Source organism: Salvelinus alpinus, chromosome 6 (assembly GCF_045679555.1).
Source record: "Salvelinus alpinus chromosome 6, SLU_Salpinus.1, whole genome shotgun sequence".
Taxonomy (NCBI): domain Eukaryota; kingdom Metazoa; phylum Chordata; class Actinopteri; order Salmoniformes; family Salmonidae; genus Salvelinus; species Salvelinus alpinus.
In genome coordinates this window covers 47,769,939-47,783,839 of record NC_092091.1, presented here as the reverse complement: position 1 = coordinate 47,783,839, position 13,901 = coordinate 47,769,939, and the positions used below count along the sequence as shown (strand labels likewise).

At 48.1% G+C, this 13,901-nt stretch overlaps 1 protein-coding gene across 2 annotated transcripts in view; it reads right to left on the bottom strand.

Moving 5' to 3' along the window:
* Positions 1-13,901, bottom strand: part of LOC139578766 (discs large homolog 1-like protein) — a 215,148-nt gene that overhangs the window by 138,263 nt on the left and 62,984 nt on the right. The window contains exon 1 of one of the 2 annotated variants that reach the window (XM_071406762.1): positions 9,752-10,924. The exons of the other annotated variant lie outside the window; for it this stretch is intronic. Within the exon in view, the coding sequence (XP_071262863.1) occupies positions 9,752-10,471 (720 nt within the window). The 5' untranslated portion in view covers positions 10,472-10,924. Of the gene's footprint in view, positions 1-9,751; positions 10,925-13,901 lie in introns of those variants that run through there. 2 annotated transcript variants of the gene reach the window in all.

Sequence of the window (13,901 nt, the reverse complement as noted above, 5' to 3'; positions counted from 1 at the left end):
CTAAAAGGTGAAATATATATTTTTAAATGTGGTCAGCAATCAGTGCATTCCTCTCAAAGAATTCAGCATCTCTCTATTCTTTCCATATAAATGTCAGCTTCAGTCCAAACAACATAGTCTGCATACAAGGCGTTGCATGTGTTCATCTGGCATTGAATGTAGTAGTGTGTGTGTGTGTGTGTGTGTGTGTGTGTGTGTGTGTGTGTGTGTGTGTGTGTAAGGTAAGGATCCCATCATCTCCTGCTTCCAGACATTTCACTCCTCCATGCTCGTCTCCTGGTTTGACAGGATCTTCCCTCTGTCAGAAAGGACATTTGATTCCCGCACAGCTGATTCCACAGCAATCCCAACTGACAAGTCCATCTGGCACCAATTAAGGGTAGGCCTACTGCTTGTTTATGAATACACCCGACTTCATCATTTCTAAGTTCTCATGAGAGCAGGTCGTCATGCTCTGATACTGAGCCTGTGCAAGTTTTTTATGGGAGAAACCCCATACAGTGGCTGCAGAGTTGAATTTGCTCACTTCGGGGTAGAAGGGCGCTAGAGGGAATAGAAATTCCCGACACTCGAAGGAGGAGGAGACGGTGCTATAGAGGACAGCGTGCGAGATACCTGAGGAGACTACGTTGGAGTGGATAAATCGCCTCTACCCCTCCGTTAAATTGGCGAACGTGCAATCACTGGATGACTTCCGTTTGAGACTATCCTATCGATCTGAAGAACTGTAATATCCTATCTTTCTCAGATGTGCATTGGTGTCGTGGCTGAACAAGGACATGGTAAATATAAATCTAGTGGGATTTTCTATATATCGGCAGGACAGAACAGTGGCATTGTGAAAGCTCCGGGGAGGGGGTGTGTGCCTCTTTGTCAACAACAACTGATGCACGATATGTAATATTAAGGAAGCCTCAAGGTTTTGCTCACCTTAGTTAGAATACCTTGTGATAAGCTGTAGATCATACCATTTACCAAGAGAGTTTTCATCTATATTTGTCATAGCTGTCTATTTACCACCAAAAACCGATGCTGGCACTAAGACCGCACTCAACAAGCTGTACAGGGCTATCAGCAAACAAGAAAATGCTCACCCAGAGGCGGCGCTCCTAATGGCCGGTGATTTTAATGCAGGAAACTGAAATCCGTTTAACCTCATTTCTACCAGCATGTCACCTGTGCAACTAGAGGTCGAAAAAACTCTATATCACTTTTATTCCACACACAGAGACACAAACAAAGCTCTCCTTCGGCCTCCATTTGACAAATCTGACCATAACTCTATCCTTCTGCTCACAAGCAACAACTCAAACAGGAAGTACCAGATCAATACAGAAGTGATCCGATGAAGCAGATGCTAAGCTACAGGACTGTTTCGCTAGCACAGACTGGAACATTGTGGAATTTACCACATCAGACACCGGCTTCATTAATAAGTGCATCGATAGACCCTTTCCTCAGTACTTTGTTGAAGCACCTTTGGCAGCGATTACACCCTTGAGTCTTCTTGACTATGACGCTACAGACTTGCCACACCTGTATTTGTGGAGTTTCTCATTATGGGGTATTGTGTGTAGATTTCTGAGGATTTTTTGGTATTTAATCCATTTTAGAATAAAGCTGTAACGTAACAAAATGTGGAAAAAGGGTATGAATACTTTCCGACGGCAATGTATGTCAAATACACTTACCCTAGCTGCCAAGATCTGGATCCCATTTCGGATTGTCACCCTCACTTGTCTCACCCATCCAGAAATAAAAAAAATGGTATGCCTGTAAGTTAACAATGTTACAGTAGCTAATAAATGGATACAATGTCACGATTGTCCAAGGGAGAGAGAGAGGACCAAGGCGCAGCGTGTAAAAAATACATCTTCTCTTTATTTAGGAGATGAACGAACGAAGCAAAACAACAAATAGACGACCGTGAAGCTATAACCGAACAAAATGCAAACATGCGACCTAGACACAGACACAGACCTAGACAATGACCCAACAAAAACATGATGCCTATGGCTGCCTAAAATATGGCTCCCAATCAGAGACAAATGAACGACATCTGTCTCTGATTGAGAACCACTCAGGCAACCATAGACATACCTAGAAACATTCACACAACACAAACCCATACACTAAACCCAACACCCCCTTTTCCATATAACCACCCGAAACGAGACAAAACACAAACATTCCCCATGTCACACCCTGACCTAACTAAAATAATAAAGAAAACAAAGATAACTAAGGCCAGGGTGTGACATAACCCCCCCCTTAAGGTGCGAACTCCGGGCGCACCAGCATAAAGTCTAGGGGAGGTCTGGGTGGGCGTCCGTCCGTCCACGGCGGCGGCTCCGGCACAGGTCGTGGTCCCCACCCCACCATAGTCACTACCCGCTTACGTAGCCTCCTCCAAATGACCACCCTCCAACTTAACCCCACTGGATTAAGGGGCAGCACCGGACTAAAGGGCAGCACCGGACTAAGGGGCAGCACCGGACTAAGGGGCAGCACCGGACTGAGGGGCAGCACCGGACTAAGGGGCAGCACCGGACTAAGGGGCAGCACCGGACTAAGGGGCAGCACCGGACTAAGGGGCAGCACCGGACTAAGGGGCAGCCCCGGGACAAGGTAGCTCAGGACAAAGAGGTAGCTCAGGACAGAGAGGTAGCTCAGGATAGAGAGGTAGCTCAGGATAGAGAGGTAGCTCAGGATAGAGGGGCAACTCCGGACTGAAAGGCAGCTCCGGACAGAGAGACAGCTCTGGACTGAGGGGCAGTTCTGGATAAATGGCAGCTCTAAGCTAAGGGACAGCTCCGGGACAAGGTAGCTCAGGACAGAGAGGTAGCTCAGGATAGAGAGGTAGCTCAGGATAGAGAGGTAGCTCAGGATAGAGAGGTAGCTCAGGATAGAGAGGTAGCTCAGGATAGAGGGGCAACTCCGGACTGAAGGGCAGCTCCGGACAGAGAGACAGCTCTGGACTGAGGGGCAGTTCTGGATGGCGAACGGCTCTGGACGCTCATGGCTGGCTGACGGCTCTGGACGCTCATGGCTGGCTGACGGCTCTGGACGCTCATGGCTGGCTGAAGGCTCTGGACGCTCATGGCTGGCTGACGGCTCTGGACGCTCATGGCTGGCTGACGGCTCTGGACGCTCATGGCTGGCTGACGGCTCTGGACGCTCATGGCTGGCTGACGGCTCTGGACGCTCATGGCTGGCTGACGGTTCTGGACGCTCATGGCTCACTGGCGGTTCTGGCAGATCCTGTCTGGTTGGCGGCTCTGGCGGGTCCTGTCTGGTTGGCGGCTCTGGCGGATCCGGTCTGGCGGAAGGCTCTGGCGGAGCCGGTCTGGCGGAAGGCTCTGGCGGAGCCGGTCTGGCGGAAGGCTCTGGCGGAGCCGGTCTGGCGGAAGGCTCTGGCGGAGCCGGTCTGGCGGAAGGCTCTGGCGGAGCCGGTCTGGCGGAAGGCTCTGGCGGAGCCTGTCTGGCGGAAGGCTCTAGCGGCTCCTGTCTGGCGGAAGGCTCTAGCGGCTCCTGTCTGGCGGAAGGCTTTAGCGGCTCCTGTCTGGCGGAAGGCTCTAGCGGCTCCTGTCTGGCGGAAGGCTCTAGCGGCTCCTGTCTGGCGGAAGGCTCTAGCGGCTCCTGTCTGGCGGAAGGCTCTAGCGGCTCCTGTTTGGCGGACGACTCTGTAGGCTGATGGCAGACGGGCGGCTTCGCAGGCTCATGGCAGACGGGCGGCTTTGCAGGCTCATGGCAGACGGGCGGCTTTGCAGGCTCATGGCAGACGGGCGGCTGTGCAGGCTCATGGCAGACGGACAGTTCAGGCGCCGTTGGGCAGACGGGCAGTTCAGGCGCCGTTGGGCAGACGGGCAGTTCAGGCGGCACTGGGCAGACGGATGACTCAGACGGCACTGGGCAGACGGATGACTCAGACGGCACTGGGCAGACGGATGACTCAGACGGCACTGGGTAGACGGGCAGCTCTGGCCGGCTGAGGCGCACTATAGGCCTGGTGCGTGGTGCCGGAACTGGTGGTACCGGGCTGGGGACACGCACCTGAAGGCTAGTGCGGGGAGAAGGAACAGGGCATACTGGACCCTGGATACGCACATCAGGCCTAGTGCGTGGTGCCGGAACTGGTGGTACCGGGCTGGGGACACGCATCTCAGGGCTAGTGCGGGGAGCAGCAACAGGACACACTGGGCTCTCAAAGCGCACTATAGGCCTAGTGCGTGGTACCGGCACAGGTGGTACCGGGCTGAGGGCACGCACCTCAGGGCGAGTGCGGGGAGAAGCAACAGTGCGTACAGGGCTCTGGAGACGCACATTAGGCCTAGTGCGTGGTGCCGGCACTGGTGGTACCGGGCTGGAGACATGCACCATAGGGCGAGTACGTGGAGGAAGAACAGGGCTCTGGAGACACACTGGAAGCCTGGTGTGTGGTGCCGGAATTGGTGGTACCGGGCTGGAGCGGGAAGGTGCTACAGGAGGAGCAGGACTAGGGAGGCACACAGGAGACCTAGTTCGTGGAACTGTCATTCCCAGACGGTTAGCACGCAACTCAGGACGAGCATGGAGAACTGACTCAGGTAACATCACATCCCGCACACGCTCTGTCGGGTGGATGTCGTGCCTCACGCACCAACACAGCAGCTCCCTCATTTCACTCTCCTCCAAACTCCTCAATAAATCCTTAACAGTCTCTGTATCATTCCCACTGCTCACCTCCAATATCCGCACAACTGGCTCTGGTTCCCTCCTTTCACGCTGCTTGGTCCTGAATGGTTGGGTCATTCTGTCACGATTGTCCAAGGGAGAGAGAGAGGACCAAGGCGCAGCGTGTAAAAAATACATCTTCTCTTTATTTAGGAGATGAACGAACGAAGCAAAACAACAAATAGACGACCGTGAAGCTATAACCGAACAAAATGCAAACATGCGACCTAGACACAGACACAGACCTAGACAATGACCCAACAAAAACATGATGCCTATGGCTGCCTAAAATATGGCTCCCAATCAGAGACAAATGAACGACATCTGTCTCTGATTGAGAACCACTCAGGCAACCATAGACATACCTAGAAACATTCACTCAACCATAGACATACCTAGAAACATTCACACAACACAAACCCATACACTAAACCCAACACCCCCTTTTCCATATAACCACCCGAAACGAGACAAAACACAAACATTCCCCATGTCACACCCTGACCTAACTAAAATAATAAAGAAAACAAAGATAACTAAGGCCAGGGTGTGACATACAAATCCACATTTTGGGACCATTCCGTTTTAGCTATGTTGTACGGATCTGTACGTTTTCGAATATCACTCTTTTTTCTGGATCAGAGAGATTTGAAACATATTTTTTCCATCATCGCAAACGGGCTGTGCTATTCTTCCACCAGTAAGACTCTGGTATTCCAACATGGCCCCTTGTGTAGTTTCTAGGCGATTTCAGACACAACTGCAACCCCTCTATATGAGACACATGGCCGTTCCATCCTCAGAGCTAACACGTGCTCCTCTCCAACCTCAAAATGTAAATCAAACTCATTGACAGTTTTCCCCAGTGGACCGAATGTTAATCTGATCTGCCAGTTGGCTCCATTGACAAAAGTGACCGTGCTTTAGCTATAACCCAGCATGACGGTGGTATATAATGATGATGAGTGGAGCTTAGTGGTGTACTGAACGCACACACACACACACACTAGCACTCACTTCCATCATCATGAAGTGCTTTGAGAGACTAGTCAAGGACCATATCACCTCCACCCTACCTGACACCCTAGACCCACTCCAATTTGCTTTCCGGAACCAATAGGTCCACAGACGACGCAATCGCAATCACACTGCCCTAACCCATCTGGACAAGAGGAATACCTATGTAAGAATGCTGTTCATCGACTACAGCTCAGCATTTAACACCATAGTACCCTCCAAACTCGTCATCAAGCTTGAGACCCTGGGTCTCGACCCCACCCTGTGCAACTGGATTCTGGACTTCGTGACAGGCCGCCCCCAGGTGGTGAGGGTAGGAAACAACATCTCCACCCAGCTGATCCTCAACACTGGGGCCCCACAAGGGTGTGTTCTCAGCCCTCTCCTGTACTCCCTGTTCACCCATGACTGCGTGGCCATGCACGCCTCCAACTCAATCATCAAGTTTGCAGACAACACTACAGTGGTGGGCTTGATTACCAACAACGACGAGACGGCCTACAGGTTGGAGGTGAGGGCCCTCGGAGTGTGGTGTCAGGAAAATAACCTCACACTCAATGTCAACAAAACAAAGGAGATGATCGTGGACTTCAGGAAACAGCAGATGGAGCATCCCCCTATCCACATCGACGGGACAGTAGTGGAGAAGGTGTAAAGTTTTGAGTTCCTCGGCATACACATCACGGACAAACTGAAATGGTCCACCCACACAGACAGCGTGGTGAAGAAGGCGCAGCAGCGCCTCTTCAACCTCAGGAGGCTGAAGAAATTTGGCTTGTCACCAAAAACACTCAAACTTTTACAGATGCACAATCGAGAGCATCCTGTCGATTATAAGAACCGTAAGGCTCTCCAGAGGGTAGTGAGGTCTGCACAATGCATCACCGGGGGCAAAATACCTGCCCTCCAGGACACCTACACCCCCGATGTCACAGGAAGGCCAAAAAGATCATCAAGGACAACAACCACCCGAGCCACTGCCTGTTTACCCCGCTATCATCCAGAAGGCGAGGTCAGTACAGGTGCATCAAAGCAGGGACCGAGAGACTGAAAAACAGCTTCTATCTCAAGGACATCAGACTGTTAAACAGCCATCACTAGCATTGAGTGACTGCTGCCAACATACTGACTCAATCTCTAGCCACTTTAATAATAAAACATTTGATGTAATAAATGTATCACTAGCCACTTTAAACAATGCCACTTTATATAATGTTTACATACCCTACATTACTCATCTCATATGTATATACTGTACTCTATACCATCTACTGCATCTTGCCTATGCCGTTCCGCCATCGCTCATCCATATATTTTTATGTATATATTCTTATTCATTCCTTTACACTTGTGTGTATAAGGTAGTTGTTGTGAAATTGTTAGATTCCTTGTTAGATATTACTGCACGGTCGGAACTAGAAGCACAAGCATTTCGCTACACTCGCATTAACATCTGCTAACCATGTGTATGTGACAAATGACATTTGATTTGTAGACAGACAGACAGACACACACAAACACATATGTACAGTACACACACACACATACGCACACACACACACAGCATTACTCTTTTACTATTGCTCAGCAGATTCCTAATGCTGAGAGCCCAGGGCCCCCTGAGAGAAAGTGGTGGAGACACTTTAAACACAACATCCAAAACAAGTTGATCTAAACTTCACATTTAAGTGCCTTGGACGAGAACACAAACCTAGCTGATGGTCCATTAATCTCCATTATTAACTTCCATTCAAGATCTGGTTTACAAACTGTAAGGCCTTTAGTAATGCTTAAACTGGGATAGACAGAGGTTGCCCCTGATACTGACAGTCGGAAATCCCCCTGCCCTCCACCCACTCTAGATATGTAATTGAAGGAAACTTCTAGCTCAAGTGATACACTGAATATACAAAACATTTGATAACATAGACTAACCAGGTGACTCCAGGTGAAAGCTATGATCCCTTATTGATGCCACTTGGTAAATCCATTTCAGTCAGTGCAGATGAAGGGGAGGAGACAGGTTAAAGAAGGTTTTTAAGCCTTGAGACAATTGAGACATGGATTGTGTATGTGTGCCATTCAGAGGGCGAATGGGCAAGACATAAAATGTAAGTGCCTATGAACGAGGTATAGTAGTAGGTGCCATGCGCACCGGTTTGGGTCAAGAACTGCAACGCTGCTGGGGTTTTCACCCTCGACAGTTTCCCATGTGTATCAAGAATGGTTCACCACCCAAAGGACACCCAACAAACTTAACACAACTGTGGAAAGCATTGGAGTCAACGTGGGCCATCATCCCTGTGGAGTGCTTTCGGTACCTTGTAGAGTCCTTGCCCCGGCGAATTGAGGCTGATCTGAGGAGCAACTCAATATTAGGAAGGTGTTCCTAATGTTTGGTATACTCAGTGTATAGCAACACCTCATAGTTTATATGCAGTGGTGATGCATCACTCTCATATTGTGGTTAATGAGTGGTCCTGCATGGCTCGGTTGGTAGAGCATGGTGCTTGCAACTCCAGAATTGTGGGTTTGATTCCCAGAACCACTCATACGTAAAGATGTTGCAAGCGTGACTCAAGCCATATTTATATTGTGACGTATTTCAGTACGTCGTCTTGCCATGCTACTGAACGGACAAGTTTAGTGTTTGTAACGCAAGATTGAGTAGAGCATGTCTCTCGTCAGAGATCGCACTTATTTTTGGCAGAGTTCCTCTGCCCAGTGTCTGTATTATTTTGCCCATCTTAATATTATATTTTTATGGGCCAGTCTGAGATATGGCTATTTCTTTGCAACTCTGCCTAGAAGGCCAGCATCCCGGAGTCACCTCTTTTTTTATTTTTTTATTTATCCGTTATTTTACCAGGTAAGTTGACTGAGAACACATTCTCATTTGCAGCAACGACCTGGGGAATAGTTACAGGGGGATGAATGAGCCAATTGTAAACTGGGGATTATTAGGTGACCGTGATGGTTGAGGGCCAGATTGGGAATTTAGCCAGGACACCGGGGTTAACACCCCTACTCTTACGATAAGTGCCATGGGATCTTTAATGACCTCAGAGAGTCAGGACACCCGTTTAACGTCCCATCCGAAAGACGGCACCCTACACAGAGCAGTGTCCCCAATCACTGCCCTGGGGCACTGGGATCTTTGTTTAGACCAGATGAAAGAGTGCCTCCTACTGGCCCTCCAACACCACTTCCAGCAGCATCTGGTCTCCCATCCAGGGCCTGACCAGAACCAACCCTGCTTAGCTTCAGAAGCAAGCCAGCAGTGGTATGCAGGGTGGTATGCTGCTGGCTCTTCACTGTTGATGTTGAGACTGGTGTTTTGTGTTTTGCGGGTACTATTTAATGCAGCTGCCAGTTGAGGACTTGTGAGGAGTCTGTTTCTCAAACTAGACACTAATGTACTTGTCCTCTTGATCAGTTGTGCACCGGGACCTCCCTTTACTCTTCCTATTCTGGTTAGAGCCAGTTTGCGCTGTTCTGTGAAGGGAGTAGTACACAGCATTGTACGAGATCTTCCGTTTCTTGGCAATTTCTCGTATAGAATAGCCTTCATTTCTCTGAACAAGAATAGACTGCCAAGTTTCAGAAGAAAGTTCTTTGTTTCTGGCCATTTTGAGCCTGTAATCGAACCAACAAATGCTGATGCTCCAGATACTCAACTAGTCTAAAGAATGACAAAAGGGTTTTCCAATGATCAATTAGCCTGTTAAAATGATAAACTTGGATTAGCTAACACAGCTTTTCATTGGAACAGGAGTGATGGTTGCTGATAATGGGCCTCTGTACGCCTATGTAGATATTCCATAAAAAATCTGCCATTTCCAGCTACGATAGTCATTTTCAACATTAACAATGTTTGCACTGTATTTCTGATCAATTTGATGTTATTTTAATGGACAAAATGTGCTTTTCTTTCAAAAACAAGGACATTTCTAAGTAACCCCAAACGGTAGTGTACCTACAGGGCTTCTCCCACCTTGGTCCCCTGTGCACACACACATACCTGGGGTGGTTTCTCCAGTGACAGTGTGGCCCATGGGGTGTCATCGGTCCACCAGCCACTCTGCCTGTGTGTGGCCCGGACCTTGGCCTTGCTCTTGGTCGGACTCTTCCTTACGCTGTCCCTCAGGTTGGTGAACTTGACCCGGCTCTTAGACATGGAGGCGGGCAGCGTGCAGGAGCTATAGTTTCTCTGGGGGCTCTGTAGGGGGAGCGGTTGCAAGAGCAGCGGGTGGAGGTTCAAAGGAGGGGTGTTGGGTGTCTGCTCCATCTGGTGAGGATGATTGTGGTAGTGGTGATGATGATGCTGCTGGCGCTGTAGCTGCTGCTGTTGTAGTTGATGGTGGTGTATCTGTTGTTGTTGGTCGTGTTGTAATGCCTGCTGTTGGAGCTGCTGGTGGTGATGAATCTGTGGCTGTTGTTGGTGCTGTAGCTGAAACTGTAGCTGTTGGGGGTGTTGAATCTGCATCTGTGGTTGTTGGAGCTGCTGTTGGAGCTGGATCTGCTGTTGTTGGTGGTGTTGTTGCGGTCTGTGGATCAGACCCAGCTGGCTCTGGGTCTGCTGGAGCCTCTGTTGGGTGTGTTGGACCCGGGGCTGGTTCTGGTTCCCCAGGGCCTGGTTCCCAGCCAACCTACCCTGCCCGGAGACCACCTTTCCTGGGCTGAGACTGCAACCCTCAGGGCTTCCGCAGCAGTACTCGTGATTATGGTGGTAGGTGGTCATGGCTGGGGCTTAGACGAAGGTCCAAGGTAGGTCCAAGAAAAGATGTAGCAATGGTAGAGTTGGAGATGGAGATGAGGAGTAGGTACAGTAGAAAGCCTGGTATTCCTCTTCGGTCTCATGTAGCAGGCTAGCTAGCGGTGTATAGCGTACTACCAGTGAGAGAGACCACAGCACAGCAGCACAACAGAGATATCCAGTCTCCAGTCTTATCCTCTGGCTACAGCACAGATATATCCAGTCTCCAGTCTTATCTTCTGGCTACAGCCCCCTCTCTCCACTCTCTCTCTCTCTTTCTCTTCTGCACTGCTTCCCTCTCAGATCGTTCAGCATCTCTGCCTCTCCATCTCTCTATCGCTTTCCCTCTCCCTCGCTCACCAATTAATGAGATCCAGTGGGCACTGCACATGACAGCACACAGGCATGAATAATCAATGTTGAGCCGGGACTGTGATACGGGGATCAGGCCTCGTCGGTGGACAGTGGCTGACCCTCCATGCTCCCTACAATGGGAGGAGGAGTGTGATAGTTACCTGTCAAACTCACATCTACATTCACAGGCTTTTGTTTCTCTTTTCATGAAAGCATTAGCAGTGTTTCCCCTATATTAATTTTGAAGCAGTGGAGACTGCGCTATTGGCCACAGCCACCCCCCCCTACAAAAAATTATAAAATAGAAAACGCTGACTAGTGAACGCTTCTAAAGTACGGGAAGTTTAACAGTGTGTGTTTGTGTGCGCATTTGGATGTGTGTGAAGAAGAGCCCACAGTTTCTCCAGTGTGTCTGTCCTCCTGACGTCCATCCTTAGAGAGAGGTTTATTTAGCCTGATACAATAGTGTTTAACAGGATGGAAGGCAACAGGTGACCAGTCATGACCAGCTGTGGGTCTACTCTGTATGACGACACAGAGACAACACGCTACAGCAGGCGTTAAGAGCACAGAAGTGTGTCATGATGGATGTGGGACTGTACATACTGTACAGAGAATGAACCTCTAAGACAACTCTAGAGTTATTCCTGACATACACTCTGTACTAATTCTGCTACATATCTCTAAAGGGTACACCATTAGATATAGAGATACATTAGACACATGATGTGGTACATTTCCTCAATGTGCGTTTAATATTTGTAAATCACAAGTATCTATGGGACAAACAATACCTCGGGTCATATGACCAAAGCAAAGACATATATGCTTAGTATTTCATGTTTATTAAAATGATATATAGCACTGTGCCTCTCTAGCAGTCATATACTAAAACTCTACAGTGCCTTGCAAATGTATTCATCCCCCTTGGTGTTTTTCCTATTTTGTTGCATTACAACCTGTAATTTAAATGAATATTTCTTTGGAGTTCATGTAATGGACATGCACAAAATATTCCAAATTGGTGAAGTGAAATTTTAAAAAAAAAAATCAAAAAAATAAAACACTAAAAGGTTATGCGTGCATATGTATTCACCCCCTTTGCTATGAAGCCCTTAAATAAGATCTGGTGCAACCAATTACCTTCAGAAGTCACATAATTAGTTAGATTGCACACAGGTGGACTTTAAGTGTCACATGATCTCAGTATATATACACACCTGTTCTGAAAGGCCCCAGAGTCTGCAACACACCCAAGCAAGCGGCACCACCAAGCAAGCGGCACCATGAAGACCAAGGAGCGCGCCAAACAGGTCAGGGACAAAGTTATGGAGAGGTACAGATCAGGGCTGAGTTATAAAAAAATATCTGAAACTTTGAACATCCCATGGAGCGCCATTAAGTCCATTATTAAAAAATGGAAAGAATATGGCACCACAACAAACCTGCCAAGAGAGAGCCGCCCACCAAAACTCACGGACCAGGCAAGGAGGGCATTAATCAATCAGAGATGCATCAAAGAGACCAAAGATGACCCTGAAGGAGCTGCAAAGCTCCACAGCGGAGATTTGTGTATCTGTCCATAGGACCACTTTAAGCCGTACACTCCACAGAGCTGGGCTTTACAGAAGAGTGGCCAGAAAAAAAGCCATTGCTTAAAGAAAAGAATAAGCAAACAAGTTTGGTGTTCGCCAAAAGGCATGTGGGAGAGTCCCCAAGCATATGGAAGAAGGTACTCTGGTCAGTTGAGACAAAAATGTAGCTTTTTGGCCATCAAGGAAAACGCTATGTCTGGCACAAACCATAGAATACCATCCCCACAGTGAAGTATGGTGGTGGCAGCATCATGGTGGTGGCAGCATCATGCTGTGGGGATGTTTTTTGTCGACAGGGACTGGGAAACTGGTCAGAATTAAAGGAATGATGAATGGCGCTAAATACAGGGAAATTCTTGAGGGAAACCTGTTTGTCTTCCAGAGATTTGAGACTGGGATGGAGGTTCACCTTCCAGCAGGACAATGACCCTAAGCATACTGCTAAAGCAACACTCGAGTGGTTTAAGGGGAAACATTTAAATGTCTTGGAATGGCTTAGTCAAAGCCCAGACCTCAATCCAATTGAGAATCTGTGGTATGACTTAGAGTGCTGTACATGTTGTGTAAATCAAATGATACAAACCCTCCAAAAAAATATATTTTATTTCCAGATTGTAATGCAACAAAATTCCAAGGGGGTGAATACTTTCGCAAGCCACTATAGGGCTCCAAGGTAGGTGGCATTAATGTGTGTCATGGCTAGCCCTCACCAGAGAAATTTGAACTGTTCACTTGTTCCATTGTAACGCACAGAGAGACACATAGACAGAGTACATGGCTCTTTATAAAGAGCCAACACTAGTGCTGAGGGCACTGAGAAAGAAAGAAAGAAATGAGAACTGTAACCCAGAGTAAGAAAGAATAAGACTGAGTGAGAAAGAGAGATGAGAGTGAGTGAAACAGAGAGACAAAGGGGAGGACTGCAAATCAGGGTAAGAGAGAGAGAGAAGGGGAAGAGCAAGAGGTCTCTACTGTACGTGAAGTACTAACCCTATAGGCTATTTTATTCTGCCAGTTAAAGTGGCTACGAAGAATAGGTTAGCATCTCACCGCTAAAAACACCACTCTGACAAAGGACAGCCCTGAAAGACCAGTAATTGCATTAAAAAGAAAGGGAGGGGGGAGAAAGAGAAAGAAATGGACAAAGTGTGTCAGATATACTGGAAGTAGTGTACAGGAACCCTTCAAATACAATGACTGAAAAGAACATCTTCATGTGAATCTGTGTAAAATGTGTAATTATTAACCTAACACAAAGGCACGGCAAGCGAGGGAGAGATACACTTACTACAGGAATGGGTAATAACAAATAATGGACTGCATTTACACAGCATTTTCACCCAAGGTCTCAAAGTACCTTGTAAAGTATGGGGATAACCCAACCCAACCACCCCCGCTGGATGGTTTCTGTAGCACTTTATGTGACGTCATGTACAGGGGGCTGTATGGTTTAGGGGTTTCAAACT